Genomic DNA, 19,008 nt, shown 5'->3' on the forward strand with positions numbered 1-19,008 from the left:
TATTGTTTAATTCACTTAGTAATATGACATGGGAGTAAACCTAAATATACAGTTACAGATTTTCCCCCCTATAAGCTTTTTAAGCATTTGTCTAAGCAATTTATTGTGTTTATCGTAATTACAGTATGTCTAAAAAATGCAACATACAGCAACTTTGAATACGTGACAAAATGACACCAAATCCTCATATTACGAAAAGAAACAAAAGCCCAGAATTGAATGCTACATAGTTGCTATTCAGACATGTCTTCCTTACATCCTTCCAACCGCTCCTTGAGTCTCTGATCATGTTTGGAGGATGAACTTACCTCAGATATCTTCTGGAACTGACCGTTGGCCTGGCTGCATTTCTCTGCCGTCTCTAGTGCCACCTTGTAGTTGTCCACAAAGGCCTTGTACACTCCCAGCTGGCTAGCCTGTAAAGAGAGAGAATAAGAGACATTAAGGTACAGAAGAAACAAGCTGGTGTGAGACAGTGACAGTGGCATCAACCTCTCTTCTATTTGGTGTGAATTGTTTAAAAGACAATTCAGAACCAATGAGCAACTGGTTTACTGTCCAATACATATACTAAATATATTTACCATTACAACACAAAACAAGTCTGTTATGGCAGTAAACCAAAATCCTGTGAAGTGAGTACAACTTGCATTCAAATATCACTTACATACATACTGTCACACCATTATAATAAATGCATATACAGCTCTGGCAGATGAATTAATTTATATTCCCATCAGAATGTTGCCTGAATTGGAGGCTTCAAAACTGCAGTCCCTCTTTTGCTCTATCAGCATACATGAAATTCCCCCATAATGCCACTACACTGGTGGCTCTGTGCCGTCCTAACTGATTGAAACAGATTTCACTTTCTTTTACCTCGCCCCTTTCATTAACAGCCCCTCTCTCGCTGCTGCCCTGTATGTGCATTGTAACACAAGCTGCAGAGCTGCAGTGCATGAATATGCATCCTGCTACAGCTATGCCAAAACAGCTAGGCTTAAGAGCTGACTGCACCCTATTAAAGCAACAAGATTGGATTCAGCTGAATAGAGTGAATGAGTACGACTTGTTACTCTTGTTCCTGAACCCCCTCCCTCCTCCTATTTTCATTTCCTCTCCTTCCACTTCCCCTCACAGTGTGAAGTGGAGAGTTGGGCACAGGAGAGGACACATGAAGGAACCATCCGGCCTCATATGACACTTAAAAGAAGATGTTGTAGATTAATACATTCTTCATAGGAACACATGATCGAGAAAATAAAACAAATATCCAACAGTTATTTTGTGATAAAGTCGTTTTAGCATAATACTGACAAAAACATTTAGCCGCATATAGACTAACACAGACAAACAAGTGTCACTGTTTGTATATCATCTAATCATAACTGGAGACTTCCGTCATGTCAAACCAAAACCTTGAATGGAAGAGAGAAACCACCATGCGTGATCACTTTCAAAGATAGAGATTTTTGACTTTTTGCTGGGAGGTACAAACCAAACCTAAAGACGTGATCATGGTATTTTCATCAGTTCATCATGTTGCTTGGACACGCTGCGACCAGGATGAAACCTCTCCAGCTCCGTCCGTCACTGCGACGCAGGACTTTGAGCAACGCTCCGAGCATAGCGCCTACACTTCAAACAACAAGATCCCAGGTCAAAGTGGCGGAAAACAACATCTTGTGTTTGAGAGTGGAAGGAGAAGATGAAGAGGGGAAAAAAACAGGAGGGAGGTTATGAAACAGAAAGAGAGAGAGGGGGATCTAGAGTCTTGACTAGAAATAGACACATTCTGGGAGATAAAAATGTCTGTAAATAACTTACATCTTCACTGACATGTTGGACCGCAGAATGCTGCTGGCAAACCATGTTTCTGACAATATCTTTTGCAGGATTCTACAGCTATGAATGCAACACACAGCACACAGTTTGATTTTTGTTTAGATGCTATTTTAGAGGATGCTTTACTCTGTTTAAGCACTAGTCATATGGTTATAATATGGTTATGAATAAAGACAAACAGCAATAATATGTATAATTGCTACATAGTGAAAGACTGAATGCAGCCAACTACTCAACACTTGTATAAAAAGAGTCTAGCTGGCATCCGCATGATGAATATTTAGCAATTAGCAGCATCTGTATTCTGCTTAACTACAGCAGCTACCGTATTTTCCAGACTATAAGTCACACTTTTTTTCATAGTTTGGCTGGTCCTGCGACTTATAGTAAGGTGTGACTTATATATCCAAATATATATAATTTAACAAGTTTTTAAATGTTAATTCATACTGACTGATATGAACCAAGGAACCGAGAATGAAGAGTTCAATGGATTCAGTGATGTGGAATGAGATCGTGAGCTTGGTGAACTTGCTTACCGGTAACTTGCTTGTTGGACTCGCTGGCTTGTTATGTTAATTTAGCCTATTCAGCCTCCCAGGTATGTTCTTTATGCTAATGTAGAGTTGAATAACTGTTAATGTATTACGTTAACATACTGGACACCTATTCAGCCTATTGTTCTGTGTGCTATTGTTTAGTTGAATAGTTGAGTTCTGTTCTTGGTCTTGGATTTTGTGAAATAAATTTCTAAATAATTGTGACTTATAGTCCAGTGCGACTTATGTATGTTTTTTTCCTCTTTTTGACTGATACGACTTATACTCCGGAGCGACTTATAGTCCGGAAAATACGGCAATTAACTTGCAGAGTGAAATCCCAGTTTATCATCAATTGCATCAAATGCTGTACGTGCAGCACTCTGTGGTCTACAATGAGCCACAGTTCCTCCTGTTGCCAATAAACATGGTTCCCTCTTGATCTTTCACACTCAAACTTCAGTCAATAGTGCACACTCATGTGACTAACGACTGCAGAGGACAATCAAACCAAGGATATTTCACTACAAATACTCAATCAAAACTAGCATCTCTGTCTGGCCACAGCATAATTCATAAATAAATTCAAATCTTAAAGTAAAATAAACCTGAACCAAAATAAGCTTAAGTGAATATCATGCATTCTGACATCCCCTCCTCATAATTTTATCCTAAATAACATACAACAATCCAGTACTAGACTAAAGAGCAGATGATTGGGTCCTGAAGACTAAGATTCGGCAGGCATGCTAGCATCTCTGTGTGGCTGTATAAAGCCACACAGAGGCAAGCCAACATGTATACAATGACAATGTGTGTTAGCATGCTAACATTTGTTAAGAAATGTGTTTAAAATTAATTTTTATCAGGCCAAGAGCTCTTCAGAGCCATGGCTGCTGCAAGATTAAACCCTTCCCACTTACCAAATTATCAAAGTCCCTGGAATACCTCCAGGGACTGTCAAATGCGATCCTGGCAGTCACGGGCTGCAGCTGAGCCCTACAGTACTCTTATCTGAAAAAGGTGAGAAAAGTTGAAACCGTGGCTGGCTTTTATCCCTTTTCTGTCTGCTTTCTGTAACTCTGTCCCTCTGTGTTGCTTCAGTGGCCTCCATGCTGCTGTCAAGGAGCAGTAGGGAATAGACCAGATAATTACACTGCCATCTGTCCTCTCACACTGCAACTCTGACTAAATGTTTAGCTGCCACATGACATGATCATGTACGTACATATACGGAGCACAGATGGGAGCTGATGACTACACTAATAGGTGTTATATGGTGGTGCGACTCCTGGGGTCCACAGAGAGGAGGGGGGCGAGAATCTAAATGAGAGCTCTGTTCATTTTCTCTGCTACTAAATATAAGCTCAATCAATCTCCCTGAGTTGCTAACACATTTCAAAGCTGTACAAAACCAAAAAACTAGTTACATAGAACACAGTCCAAAATTAACAAAATTATGATTTAAAAAAAGGAAATATCACCACAAAGAATAAGTGACAAGTTTAAGAATCTGACCAGACATTCAATGCTAACTTTCGGTACTTGAAAGTTTTCAACCCTCGTGCTATGGAGACTTTTCAATAGGTACCAAAAACATATTAAAAGTGTGCTTTTAAACATACACTGATCATTTCTGTGGTGTTGTGACTGGTAAGTTATTATTTTGCCACTACGGCTGGTCAGTTTTGTGATAAGATGTTAGCTAGCTAACCCTAGTCTCCTTGGTCACCTAACTGTCTTGTTGTAAACACATAGGAGTTAAGTACTGGACAATCTGCAGTAGCTAGTAGTTAAAGATTCAGTTTTTTCTTGTAGCTAGCCACTCCGCCACCAGCTAGCTAGCTTAGCTAGTCTCAAACCAGATGCTAGTTCATTGAGTGCTAAAGTGAGAAACACTGCTAAAGGGAAGTCTGTTTCAACAGTTTCTTGTGCTTTATTTATGTTAGTAATATTGTATTATTATAACCTCATCGCCTTCACCTTCAGACTATTTAATCTGTTGTCTTGAATACCCACTGCATATTTGGAAGTTGCACTCTTTGAGTCATAGTGGGTTACTGCTAATAATAACCCTGGCTGACATGTTTTTTTTTTTAAAGATGTCAAAATGTACCTGAAATCCTTTGTGTGATGTTGAAAACCAAAAGTGAAAGATGTCAACATGGCAGAGAGCCCCGTTTCATATCAGAATAGGACAGGTTCCTCATAATGATGGCATGAAATTTACACAGTTATTCCAGCCGAGTTGTTACATCTGTTAAACAATCTGTAGCTGAGTCACTGGGGTGTGAATGAACACAACAGATGCATGTAAATGCAGCTTTACATTCAACCTTATGATAACAAACAATAGGACACCTTGACTTTGTCTAAAAAGTGTAAGTTGATAATCAGATCAGGCCTGCAGTCTACTGTATGCTATGATATTGTCCACTGCACAGACATGAACTCTCTATTTTAATCTGTGACATTTTTAAACTTCTTCCGGTTCTAAATCAAAGCTGCCAGCTCACTAAAACAAACACTGAATCACAGGCCAGTGGAGCCAGACATTTTACGGTGTTTGGTGTTTTAAGCCCCCAACGTCGTCTTCCAGGCAGCGCTGCCTGGAAGACACTAGGATTAGGCAATGGTTAGGGTTAGGTGCCTTGAAGTCGACTGTCGCAGTGCTGCCTTGAAGTCGACGTTGGGGGCTTAAAACACCATCGAGCATTTTACATTAGAATAAATAGCAACTTCTTACAGTTAATACCTACAGAGTGTATTTGTCTGAGATGGCATCACACTTACTCTTGTGCTTCAGTCAAAACAACAATGTACTCATGACTTGGCAAAATGTCACAGGAGCTCTCATAATGGGACATGATTAACTCACAGCTCATTAGCGAGAATAAATCACATCTGCTAAGATCCAAAAACATGGCACACACTGAATACGGAACATGTTTAATCGCTGATCCCACATCAGTTAATCACATTTATCTGGTTATTGTCATACAATTTGAAGGGAGATTTCTAAAACCGCATATACAACTCTCATAAGCCTATCAGTGTCAGACAAGTTGGAACTAAAGGAGTCTTTTTTTTGTGTTTCAGTCGGCTAATTCAATACTTATTTAACATCAAATCCACAACGACAGTTGATATGTATTGATGTGGAATGATGCAAGGTAAAGTAATATAGATTTTTGCCCATTATCTTTTAAAATTCTATCACAAAATGCGGTGGAAAAAGAGAATTCGAAACCAATGAAAATGAACCTTGTTTATGGCTATAATACTGTATCTGAGCATATGAAAATAAAACTAAAATCATAGTTTTGTTCTCTTTCTTCTGTGGTATTCTGAGCTCCTGACTGCAGAGCAAAACCCTGTTGTTACTGTCAGGAAGAAGAGGCTTACAGCAGTTCACTACCACTTTTCTGAATAGAGTTTGCTTGTCTGTCTAGTTTCCAGTCCAGGAAAATTATAAACCACAATATTCTGTTACCTCCCGCCCACAGTGGGACGTAGTCAGGGTGAACTAACAGGACACAGTGTGACAGGGTTTATTTACTTCCATCATACCAGCTACACTACTGCTCTCAGCACCAAAGGACATTCAAATTGGTCAAAATGACCACTGAAGTTTAAACATTTTTTACAATGACTGAATGGGCACATTCATTTATAGATTAGATTTCTGTGTGGATTTATTTTGCCTACTAAAAGTCCAGTTTCTTGCATCTCAGCTGAAAGTCTTTATTACAGCACATTGCATCAGCCTAGTATCAGTATACAGTTTGTTTTTGAGAGACACACTGCATATGCACATGCTCTTATAGTATGTTATGTGGCGAGAAGCCCTGTTCAAATTGCATTATCCACTGCAAATCTGACAATATAATGATGTAACGCGGAGGGAGGAATAACTGAGCCTGGAGCCTCGCTAATTCTATAAACAGACACATGCACACACATAACAATGATGTTGTTACATTATGTACCGAGAGCGCCTGTTTAAGCAACATAATCCAGCGCAAATATGATGCCGTTATGGATCGGAGGCTGCAACATTTCTGCTAATGCACTTAGTCCACAGACATGGGGGAGTGTGCACGCACACATTTACGCACACGAGTGTAATTTAGAAGAGTGATTCACAGAGTACAAATAGTGTCTGACAATTCTCCCTTTAACACTCTTGCACCTACTTGCACCCTGCAAATGATGGAGAGGGAAAATTAAAAGATGCAGACACTGTAGTTTCTGGGCAGGCGTCAGACTCACCAACTTCTGGAACAAATGTCCCACGGTGACCTTCTCGTCCCACTGCTGGATGTTGGGTAAGAGGGCGTCGTAGAACTCCTTGTGGATCTCAAAAATGTCCTGGATTTTGTAGAAGATGGTTTCTACCTGCTGGATGGTCAGGACGGGCTGCGAGGTTGTGGCTGTGGCTTTCAGAGGGCGCATGGGCTGGATAATCAGAGACAGAGAGAACGGACAGACTAAGTGAACACAAGCAAGGATCTATCTTTTACAAAGGTCAACTACAAAAAGTAAAAACATGAAGAACAGGAAAGCAAGACATCAGACCTAAAACCTTAAAAAATGTAATGTTTCTTCATGAACTTCACAAAAGTATTTGTTTTGTTTTTATGAGTTATATAAAGTATTTTACAATGGGATAAAGTTCCAATAGAATATGTTGAAGTTAGGGCTGGTTACCGAACTTTGATACTTTTAGGGACAGACCACTGTTGCAATTTTTTTTTTGTTGATAAAATGACTCATTTAGGAACCGGTATCGGTACTGGTATTGAAGGTTTTTGACACCCAGCAAGTACAATTAAATTAAAGCAAGTACAATTGAAGGCAGTTAATTGGTCAGATTGTACGCAAACTCAGTTAATCATAGATATGAGTGGAGTGGACGTGGGAGAGGGGGACACTGAATTAAAGTGATAACAGAAACGCTTTCACGTCACGGGAACAAACATTCTCTCGGGCTGATGGTGAGTCAGTCTCGCGTTCATTGCAGTGGTTGTATAAAGGCAAAGCTGAACAGCCCTCAGCAGGTTTTAACAACAGTGTCAGTCAGATGAATGGATTTGCATCTCCATTTATCTTTCCATGTTACATTACATGTTAAGACACATGGGCCAATTTACAGAGTTGTAAGAAATCATACTTTTTTTAAATGTATTCACAAACAATGTACTGCTATAGATTTAAATATGGGAAGTCAATATCTAAATAGTTACAAAAAATAAGCTATCTGTACAGTATAAGCAAATCTAAATGCCTAATCTAAATCTTGAACCAGTTCTATTACTTTACTTTGGCTTTTTAACACAGGTTTGTAACCACAATGTAAAGGTGGGTCTTTGTCTCTGAAGCACAGTGAGGTGGCTTCTAGGCGTTTGAACCAACAGGTTAAAGACGATGGACTTGTCCTTGCTGTGAGATAGGGTTACCCTAACCCTAACCCTGGAGATAGGTCTGGCAATGTGAGACTACCAAAACCCAATCTAACACATGAGGTACTTTTGATCAAAAGTTCTGGCTTGGCTTTAATTTGGTGGCGTTAACTAAAACCTGCCAAATATTTTTTTTTAAATGCAACAAAGTAACAACAACAAAAAGTGTGATCACAGTGTGTGTTAGAAATGATCTCAATTTGAAAGTGGAGGAGGACAGGAACAAACTCTTTATTGCTTGAAAATATATCTTGTTGTGTCATCACTTCAGGGTTGAAAGAGAAGGAACTGAGAGACTGACCATATTACTGCAATCTTTTGTTTGCCTCATTGACTGACTACTAACTACAGCTTTCTGTGCTGTAGCGGCAGAGGTTTTGTACTATAACTGTTGTGTGACTATCCATAAAACGAATTTACAGTTTGATGTCAAACTGACATCATGTTGGTCAAACTGCGGCATGTGGCTGAGAGCGGCAGGAAATGACACGCTGACTTAGTACAGGGAAGCATGTTCATTTCATGTTAAGCGTTGCAGGAAAGGGCTGTGACTGTGGTCCTGGTTTCAGTGAGACCATTAACCACTAATAGAGCTCTGACAGTTCACACGGACCTGCACCAAATCACACAGCAGCAGCACTACAACATGAGCCTCAACATGCTGTTTTTCCCAAACAACAAGTGAATGTCTATGAGTGTCAGAAAGTCAAATTATCTTCACCCTAGGGCTGGGCATATATCAATATTGTATCAATATATTAGGCTAGATATCGTCTTAAATTTGGGACACCGTAATATGACACAAGTGTTGTTTTTTCCTGGTTTTACAGGCTGTTTACAGTAAAGTGATGTGATTTTCTGAACTTACCAGACTGTTCTATACTAACTGTTCTACTATATGCCTTTACCCACCTAGTCAATATATCCACATTACTGATGATTATTAATCACAAATCTAATTGGGCAAATATTTTGTGAAAGCACCAATCGTCAAGCCTACAGTATCGAAAATATCGATATTGAGGTATTTGGTCAAAAATACCGTGATATTTGATTTTCTCCATATCGCCCAGCTCTACTTCACTCCAGCTGTATTATTCACACAGACGGTCTAGTGTGTGTGTGTGTGTGTGTGTGTGTGTGTGTGTGTGTGTGTGTGTGTGTGTGTGTGTGTGTGTGTGTGTGTGTGTGTGTGTGTGTGCGTGTGTGTGCGTGTGTGTGTGAATGTCTCACCAGTAGCAGTGCCTCCAGCTGGTTAATGTAGATCTCCTCGCTGGCCAAGAAACCTGACAGCACCAGCTTCTTCATCTCCAGTCCTTTTTCTATGTCTCCCTGCAGGATAAAACAGACATGTAGTTATACATTATGCATGCACGCACGCACGCACGCACGATGCCACTGCAGTTACCACATCAGGTAAACATGAGATTAATACACATACACATCCAACGTGTGCAGGAATGAGCAGCAGGGAATCTGGAAATGTTAATGCTTCCTCTGTGGGAAAGTCCTACTCCTAGTACTTCCAGGCAGTCGTTGCATTTTGACTTCAATACCAGGGAAGTCACCTCCCTAATCGTGTTTGAGAAACACGGAGCGAGAACACAAGACACACTAATCCTTTTATCCTAACAATTACCAAACACCAGTTTGAGTGAGAATTCTCAATGCTTAAAAAGGGGGAAAGTGAGAAATCTAGCTGCAAGCAGTGAAGTGAACTAGAAAGGTTAAACTGAGGTGAAATGCTTGACTGTCTTGCTGTTGATGTTCTACATTATCCCATCATGCATTGGGCAGGAATCAGTGAAACATACTAGATTGGATGAGATGAACAAGTCAGACTTACTTCAATTTACATCTTTTGGCATTTTATCGCTATCCAATCTACGTGACGTGCATGTCTCTAACTCATCTACTCTGGTTGTAACTACAGACCATAAACCTCATTGGTTAATACACAGTAAAGTCCAACAGTATTGCAGTCCTAAACAAAGCAAAGTACATACTGGATTAGAAGGCACTTCAAATGTTGTTCTTATGTTATAAAACTCTGTTTTCACGTACTATTGAACAGTAATATGTATTAAAGCAGATGCGAGTTTTAGTGAGTGGAGTCAAATCGTGGAATTCTCTGGCAAATAACTTCAAATGTTACTACTATTCAATTTAAGAGAATGTATAGAGACCAAATAGTCGGACGATATGAACTGAATGAGTTTATGTTTAATATTTGTGTGTATTTTGATGTGCGTACATGTGCTTTAAAAGGCTCTTGAGAGTATGGGCAGATCATCTATGGTAGACCATCCTTGTTACTTATTTAGAGAAGGAGCTGAACTAAGATTGTTCTTCTCTCTGCTCTTTTTTGATCATGGGATGTGTACATTGTTTTTGCAAATTGTATCATGTGTTGGAAGTGCATACCGAAGTGATTGAAATAAATGACAAAATTAATTCTATCTTCATTTCATGTCAGAACATGAACAGCACCAAACTGACAAGAATGAGATTAAACACAGCCATTCAAATCCTCTCTGAATGTGTTTAAGAGCAGTTTACCAAACAACTGTTGAACAAGCGGAGCATAAACTTGAATAAGAGAGCTAATCTCAGTTTTATCTCCAGAGTCGGGCTGTACCGGACTCTCCCGGTGATTTATTTAAATATTAATATAATTTTTTTTAACCAGTTTTGTTGAATTGGGGTTTTATTTACTCAAGCATAATAAATAAATTGTCAGAAATAACAGGAAAATGCGTATAGATTTCTGTCAAATAAGGTAACACACACTCATTTACTGTATGCAGACCGATCATGCTAACTGCAGTGTGTAGTCTTCCCCCCCCCCCCAAAGGCATCCTGAGCCAGGAAAAACCCTGCTTATAACAATGATATATTAATGCTCGCCGCATGATTCACACTATACTGTAAGCGGCAAAAATCCACAGTGGTGTTAATATGAGCTAAACAAGTCAGGGTCAGGCCACTGTATGTATAAAGCATATTAAAAATGTTTAAAAAAGGTGTGAAAGCTACACAAGCAATCCTCATATAAATATTCCTCCATAATAAACTGCATGTAGCTCAACAGTAAGTCAACAGCTGTTCAGGCTGTCATTCACACTGTATCGCTGCTCAACAGACACACGTCCATGCACAGAGACAAAATCCAATAAAGTGTGAGTTGTAAAAGTGACGTTGAAGCGTTATATGTACTTTAAGGGAGGGCAAAGAACAGCCATGAGAGCAGAAACGGAAGATTAATTATTAACACAACCAGATCCTTACAATGATATCAGCACACCAGCCTTGCCCGATAAGAGAAAGAAGGAGCCATGACCTTATGGTTTTAACCCTATAACGTCCACCTTCTGACACTGATGTTATCCCTCAAGACTGCAGGTATACAGTATGTGCACAATACATACTTTACATTTCTCAATAACAGGATTATTAGGAATTTGTTTGCTGGAGAAAAGCAGAGATTTAGCAGAAAGTATTACTTCATCCCAGTTTAAAGATATTTACCTGCAAAATACACAACATGCAGTAGTTTCGATGAATGCAGGTCACACATTCAAAATCTGTGATAACTCTAAAATGTTACCTGTGCACACTTGTTCATCAACATCCATGCACCCCACTGAATGCCAATGCTTAATCTCCCTGTGATTGGTTCTCTCAAGTAACAAGTGACAATCTAAAGTGAATCAGAAAAAGAGATCCAGGAGTGATTTCCATAGATCATGTCTCTTTATTTTTTTTTTTATTAATATTTTTGACAGACAGTACAACCTATGTCACCATCACAACTAACAAGACATCTATATCATCCACTGTCCCGTTTTAAGAATACAGAAAGAAGAAAAGAAAAAAAAGAAAACAACAACATCATGTGCCTTACATTACATTACATTATTCTACCAGTCAAACGCTATATTGGATTGGATCAGAACCGGTGCCTTATATTCAGACAGACAACCCCTCTATTGCCATCAGGAAGGAGCCCCAGACTTGATTAAAGATATCCTCTCTCCCCATTACTCTGTAAGTGACTCGCTCATATGTAGCCATTCTTGTCATTTGTTCAGTCCATTCCCTAAAACAGCACAGAGTAGATGACTTCCAGTGCCTCAGAATTATTCTACATCCTGTTGTAGTAGCCAGATGTATCCATAGTCTTTGTCTTTCGGTCAGAGTGTTATTGTTTGAGCGCAGACCCATAATACACAGAGCTGGGGTCTTGGTGAGTTGTAATCCGAATAGATCATTCAAGAGGGTAGATCATGTCTCTTTTAAATAAATTGTGGAAAGTTTCCAATGAGGAACGTCATTCATCTATCAAGCTGCGTTCACAATCACCTCAGTAAGTTCATGAAGGAATTCAACAGCACATGTACTGAGCAGGGTTTAAGCCTATAAGACAGAGCCTCTGAGCCTGTTTCACTGCTGTATTCCTTGAAAGAAACAGAAACAAAATGTTCTTTCTGACTAAATATCAAAAGAAAAGCAGCACTAGAAATGAGTTATCTTAGATGCTTCTTTGATATAAGTACTGCTGCAGCTCACCATTTATTTTAAGCACAGCAAATCATGTGTCCACATCTTCAGACACTGTTTTTTTTTTTTATAAATGTCATTGTATTTTATTTATTGCAATTACATTCGAGAGCTTCACTGTTTTTTTTTTTTTTATAAATGTCATTGTATTTTATTTATTGCAATTACATCCGAGAGCTTCTCTAACAATATTTCTTAACTTTTTAAAAGTCTAAGATGCCAGATCCTTGCTTGGCCCTTGACTAAACAAATGCATTTTATTGTCAAAGTAAACAGTAGTTTACAAAAGTATCTGTTGGTGACGTGTAAAGCTTACTCCTTTAGTGACAAACATGTCACAGCAAGATGAAAAAAAAAAAACAGGAAAGGAGGGGGAAAACTGTTTTTTTCCAACAGTGGGAATATTTTCCCTCTGCGGTACAAAGAGCTACTGTGTGGCGAGCAGGCAAGATGAGAAATACATGAGCGGTGAAAGGATTTTTCCAGAGCAACCTGCTGTCCAGAGCTTGCACTTCTCTGTTACGCTTTATATACAGAAGAAAGCTACATGCTTTTTTTTTTTTTTTTTTTTTTTTATAAATTGTGCCCTCTGCTCTTATTCTGTGTGATAAAGGAGCTGATATCAAGTGTGACCAGGAACAACAACGCAGGCAGCACTGCTTGTCAATTAATCTACTGGGAGGAGCGCGCACACACACACACACACACACAGACAGACAGACAGACACACACACAGACACATGCACACACACACAGAGAGAGAAGTTACTATTAGAAACAGAGCTGCCGTCTTTAAACAGCAGCTGAGTGAGGAGACATGTGCTGCAGAGTAGCTGCCTCATCGGGCCACGCTGACACACCAATGGCTGTCACACACACACTCTTATAACACACTCTTGCAGCACAGATGGCTCATAGGCACACGTAGCAGCTCACAGTGACGCCACATCACACCAAAACACTAATAAGACAGGTTAGTCACATACGTGTGTGTGTGTGTGTGTGTGTGTGTGTGTGTGTTATGTGTGCGTGTGTGTATCCCCTGCATCCAGCTGTCTAGCCGCTGTCTCACCTTGAACTGTCTATGTAACGGAGTGATGGGATCCAGCTCCCCATCTCCATATTCAAACACATCTTCCTCCTCCTCCTGCAGCACGCTGTCCAAGTAGCACAGCACCTCCTCCTCCTCCTCCATGATAACTCTTTTTCTTTCTCTCTCTCTTTCTTTCTTTTCCGCCTGAGATTCCCTATCTTCAGGGCCTGCCTGGACACATCAGTGTTTTCCCTTCAGAGTAAGTCGTCTGGACACCGAGAGAGAAAGAGAGAGGACGCCGCCTACACAACCCCACCCCCTTCCTCTGCTGGGCTTCCTGGTGTGAGTATGTGTGTACGCCATGTGTGTGTGTTTGAGTGTGTGTGCCACTGTTCAACCTCGGTCGATGAGGTCTGCCCTCCCTCTACGTCCGCCCCTCCCCTCACAACAAATGCTCTCCAGCCACTTCCTTGATGACTACATAGACCCTTTCTGTCTGTGCTTCACTGGGAGACTCAGTCGGCTTCATTCTATTCATTTCTTTCTTCCGTTATCTTCATGCTAAAGCCACTTCCTCAAACACACAGTTTATCTCTTTCTTGCATGAGTGTTAGAGTTTTCTCCCCTTCTCTCTGGCCATTGTCTCTTTATTGATCTGCTAAAAGCCGTAGATGTGGAGCTGAGACGAGCTAATATGCTGCTGGTGCGGCTGATTCTAATTACAGGTCACATAGTTCAGTGGGTAACAGCAGTTTAGCACCGACAGAACATGGGGTTCAAATATAAAATGGTGTTAAAAAAAAGATGTGCATCAAGACAAGCTGTTCAGAAAAATCAATAACCATGACTACTAGAAAGGAAATGAAAGTGAAAATGTGAATGACAATCCAGAAGTGATGATTCAGCTATAGCTTTGTGTGTATTTGTTAATGAATACAGTTCACTCGCCACAATCTCTCACCATGCTCCTGACCCTAAGATGCCACTTTACATCCTCCACTTTGTCAGCCTCCCTCTAGATTTTCCTACCCCCCTTTTTTTTTAGGCTCTCTGTCTGGATCTTCAGATCTGTGCGGGACAGTTCTGCAAAGCTAATCTTGCAAAATCCAGCTAGCTCTTCAGGTTGCTAATCTCCTAGCCTATATTAGATATGTAGGTCAGACTTCATTTACAAGCCAAGGACTTGGAAGAGTGTTGGGAAAATATATAAATGTAATACATTTATGCTTGTGGCTTGTATTTCTAAGTCACCAAAATTACAAGCCATTCATATGGGCAGAGAAAGGAACATATAAGAAAGAGGACAAAGGGAAGAAAATAATGTCAGACCTAAAGAAAGGCTGAATGGAAAAGAAGAAATATAACAAGGAGGATAAAAAGAAAACAAAGAAAACTAAAGCATAAAACTAGTCAAGTCAATTATATTTATACAACCCAAAATTAACAATTTGACTCATACAACTATCCTTAGACTCTCCATTCGAATGAGGAAAACCATTTTAAGAAGGGGAAAAAAGGAGAAACCTCAGAGCAACAGTGGAGGGAGCTACATGCAGACATACAGAAACTATAGTTTTAAAGCATCCCAAACTACAAACGAAAACCTCTCGAAGTTCATTTAACTCTTATGCTCGTGAATTTACAAACACGTTCCTTATGCTGAATGTATGCATTTTGGCATGGAGGTGTCAGCGTTGGCTCTCTCATGTCAGCAGATGAAAGGCAGACTCAGTGGAAAGAAAGGCCGATTTAACAAGGCGGTGAGGAGAGGGCAACTTCAGTGGAAAGACCTTTAGAGTCCACGAGGCTGCAGCGTCTGACATAAATCCTCCACAAACAATCTCTCGCTGCGTCAAACCAGCTGCACTATGAACCGCTCTGACTCAATTTGCTTCTAAAGTGTCGGAGATAGGAGACCTACAGTGTAAAGGACAGAGTGGGTGGCTAAATACAGAATACACTATCAGAACTGAAAATCTAGATTATCTAGATTAACACTATGCATGCAATGACAGCTGCTTGAAGGTGGAAGGATTAAAATGTTTTAGGAATCTCTGCCCTGATAAAAACCCTGTGAGGTCAAACCCATTTGGCATTTTAACCATTAACATATACCCAAGTAAACAATATAAATATATTAAGTCAATGTTTGCAGTTCAAATGTTGTTGTTTTGCTCTAAACACAAAGTGCCTCTTGCGACCAATTTATTTCATTGTTAAGAACACACCTAAAGGATTTAATTGAGCCCTTTCACAACATTTCTTTAAGGTGGTTTGTGTTAATGAACATATTATTTCTCATTAATGGTACTCAATTCTAGTAAGCCTCTATTAACAAGCATTCCTTTCACATTTTTCATCATGTGAAAATGTCTCATCCAGTCTGTTCATACCCAAACTTTCCACTAGATGGAGACACATTTTCACTTACACAAGCTGACGCCAGCCCAGAGTGACTCACATTGAATTCAACAGAACAATAAGCTTAATAATTTATAAATCGCTGCTATAACAAGCAGGTAAATGATCAAGGCCACTGTGTATTTACATTACTATGATAATGCTGTGATAATAGAGCTGCTTGGAAAAGGGAATTAAAAAAAGAGCCAATGGGTGAGAGCAGTCAGATTTACAGAGCAAATAGAGCAAGTGGGAGCAGGTGAGCAGTTTTTCTTTCATCTGCTAACAAAAGTCTGAGCCAACCAACCACTCAGGGTTGTTGTAGTTTTCATTCATCCTTTTTAATGCTGCATGTCAAAGCTACTGAGATGTGTGAAATGGAATCCTGCTAGCCTCTCTGTGTGTGTGTGTGTGTCTGTGTGCGTGGGAATGGTCGGTTCAGGTCAGGGTCAATGTGACTCCCGCCGAACTTCCCTGGGTGCTGAAGCACCCACACAGTCAAGACACAAAAGTCACAGTCATACAAACACATACACACAAACAGCTGCGAGGCATGAAAAGAGCCCTGCTTAACCCTGACCTACTGACATGAACAAGGGAGTGAGTAAATATCAGGACCACGGGTGCTGAAATATGCAGATCGGAACTTTTAGAAAACATTTTGGTATTTTTATATAAGTGCTATATTGCTACTCTCTGTCAGAAATGAGTATAATGACAACGGCCCAGTGTATTCCCATTTCATTAAAGCTTTTGCATCAGTTGTCTAAATGCCTGGTGTCTGGTTGGACTTCGTCTACATCCTTCGCGTTCCACTTCTGGGATTGCTCCGTTTCTGCAGGAAATTCCGGATGCATGTATTTTCTGTGTTTCCTTCTGCTTTCTTTGTGTTGGAATATTAAAGTGCTCATATTATGCTTTTGGCTTTTTCCCTTTCCTTTATTGTGTTATATATCTTTTTGGTGCACATTTTAGGTTTACAAAGTGAAAAAGCCCAAAGTCCACTCCAAAAGGAACTGAACAGGAAGTCACAGAAACACTCACATCCTGTTACGTCTGATTCCGATTCAATGAAATGTTATCAGACCCATATATCAGCTTGTATACAGTCTCCAGTTGTTTTTATTATGACAGAGTAGTTGTCAAAATGCTCTACATGCAATCTGTTGCTGATTTTAATTAACAACAGACTGTAGGTGATCCGTAATCTGAACAGATTTAGTCTCTCTTCTAAACATAACTATCAGCCACACGTGTTCTGTACAGAATAAGCCTTTAAATCATACAAATAGCAGTTAAAATCCCTCCAATTCAAAAACAATAAAAAGTTTATATAAAACGTCATCATGTTGAGTCGATTCTGAACCAATCAGCTGTTAGATCAGCCATGAGGCAGGCGTTTCCCAGCATGCCCTGGGTCCGCCTGGGTCTTGCAGTCGGTGAAAAGCAACTGCGCTGCCTGCGTTTCAAACCTGCGGCCGCCTTGATCTCGTGAGGTTATCGTTGCTCATGTGTGCATGACGTCAGAGCAAGTCGGGATCAAGTCGAACACAAATCTAATGGGGCATGCATTGGGCGGCGATCGCCAGTGATCGATTCTGCGCAGACCTGGCTCATCTCGAACGAGCCTATTGCTCGCCTAGCTGCTAGTGTGGCACGCCCTCATACTCTGCTTTCTGACTAGCTAGTAGTCGTTACCTAGCTACTGCGCATGTGCGACTCCTAACAAAAATGGAACAGAAGTGAGATGCCTCACTCTGTAGCTAAAACAGAGAGCTCAACACACAGGGTGAAAAGAGGAGCTGCAGCAATGTGCAGTACAACAAATATATGGTGTTTTTTTGAAAATTAAACCATGTAAACCTATTCTGATATAACCTCAAATACAATTATGAACCTGAAAATGAGCATAATATGAGCACTTTAAATTCGGTGGATTCATGAGGACTATGGTTAACTGCTCCTCAGATCTCTGCAGGGTAAATCCAGACAGCTAGCTAGACTATCTGTCCAATCTGAGTTTTCTCTCGCACGACTATTTAGCAGCGGCTCTGTGCGGAGTTTAGCGCTGCGCATGACGATTCTGATTGCTTTAAAGTGTACTGAGCTCTGTGTTGAGCTCTCTGTTTTAGCTACAGAGTGAGGCATCTCACTTCTATTCCATCTTTGCTGGGAGTCGCACATGTGCAGTAGCTAGGTAAGGACTACTAGCCAGTCAGAAGCAGAGTATGAGGGCGCGCCATGCTAGCAGCTAGGAGAGCATTATAACGTGTGTTACAAAGTGACGTTCGTCACAGAAGTAAAGGCTGGACTACAATAGAGCTGTTTGGAGCAGTTTGTGAACAGTGTTTTCTGTTGGAGATGGTAAGTCCCTTTGGGGTGGACTTTGGGCTTTTTCACTTTGGAAGCCTATTACATGCACAAAAGAGATATACAGTATAACACAATAAAAGGAAAGGGAAAAGGCCAAAAAGCATAATATGAGCACTTTAAAGAAATGCCATTAAACCACAGCACGTTTTTCTCCCATCCCCGAATGCTATGTGGAGTAGCCAGACCCTCCTTCAGCGCGCTTTGGAGGAGGGTCTGGCAAAGCAAGACTAGGTTGGACTTAACTGGGAAAATCCAAAGGAAACAGGTAGTTTTATATTTCCTGCAGCATATTTGTTTATTTGGAGTACACAGAGGAGGCATTGGTTTTCTTCTTCACATGCACAGTGATAGCCACTGTGACTGAATAAACAAAGTATAGAGTGCCACCTACAATCTCTTATTTCTAAATCATGCACTGCAGGTGAACAGTAATAAACTGAAAAATACAAAGAAAAAAAACGCACCACATCGCTGAACGCTGACTGATTGACAGTTGACAACTACACCTTTGTGAATGAACACGGTCCTGGAATGTATTCTGCATTCACACAGCGTCATTGATGCTGGTGGCATCAAACCCCATCTGGGTCAGTGGTCATCTCCTGCTGCTGTATATGCGCTACCTGCAGTGTGCTGCAGGCAGACCGGCTATTGTGGCTAATCGCTAACAATTACACAGGGTCTAGATCCGCCGGCTAACTTCAGGAAGAAACCTACTCCTCCTCCTGCTGACAACAAGGAGAAATACTGGCTGATGACACGTCCGCTTTAACTGTAATATACTCCTAACAGGATG

General features: G+C 40.4%; 1 protein-coding gene across 4 annotated transcripts in view; it reads right to left on the bottom strand.

Annotated features, from left to right (window-relative positions):
- The window catches only part of abr (ABR activator of RhoGEF and GTPase), a 144,823-nt gene that overhangs the window by 70,031 nt on the left and 55,784 nt on the right, over positions 1-19,008 (bottom strand). For 3 of the 4 annotated variants that reach the window (XM_031310734.2, XM_031310737.2, XM_031310736.2), the window contains exons 3-5: positions 9,080-9,178; positions 6,657-6,842; positions 309-416 (exon numbers count right to left, since the gene is read on the bottom strand). In XM_031310734.2, the coding sequence (XP_031166594.1) occupies positions 309-416; positions 6,657-6,842; positions 9,080-9,178 (393 nt within the window). Of the gene's footprint in view, positions 1-308; positions 417-6,656; positions 6,843-9,079; positions 9,179-13,478; positions 13,729-19,008 lie in introns of those variants that run through there. The other variant, XM_031310738.2, reaches the window with a different exon arrangement.

The sequence above is a fragment of the Sander lucioperca genome, chromosome 13 (assembly GCF_008315115.2).
Source record: "Sander lucioperca isolate FBNREF2018 chromosome 13, SLUC_FBN_1.2, whole genome shotgun sequence".
NCBI classification, from domain to species: Eukaryota; Metazoa; Chordata; class Actinopteri; order Perciformes; family Percidae; genus Sander; species Sander lucioperca.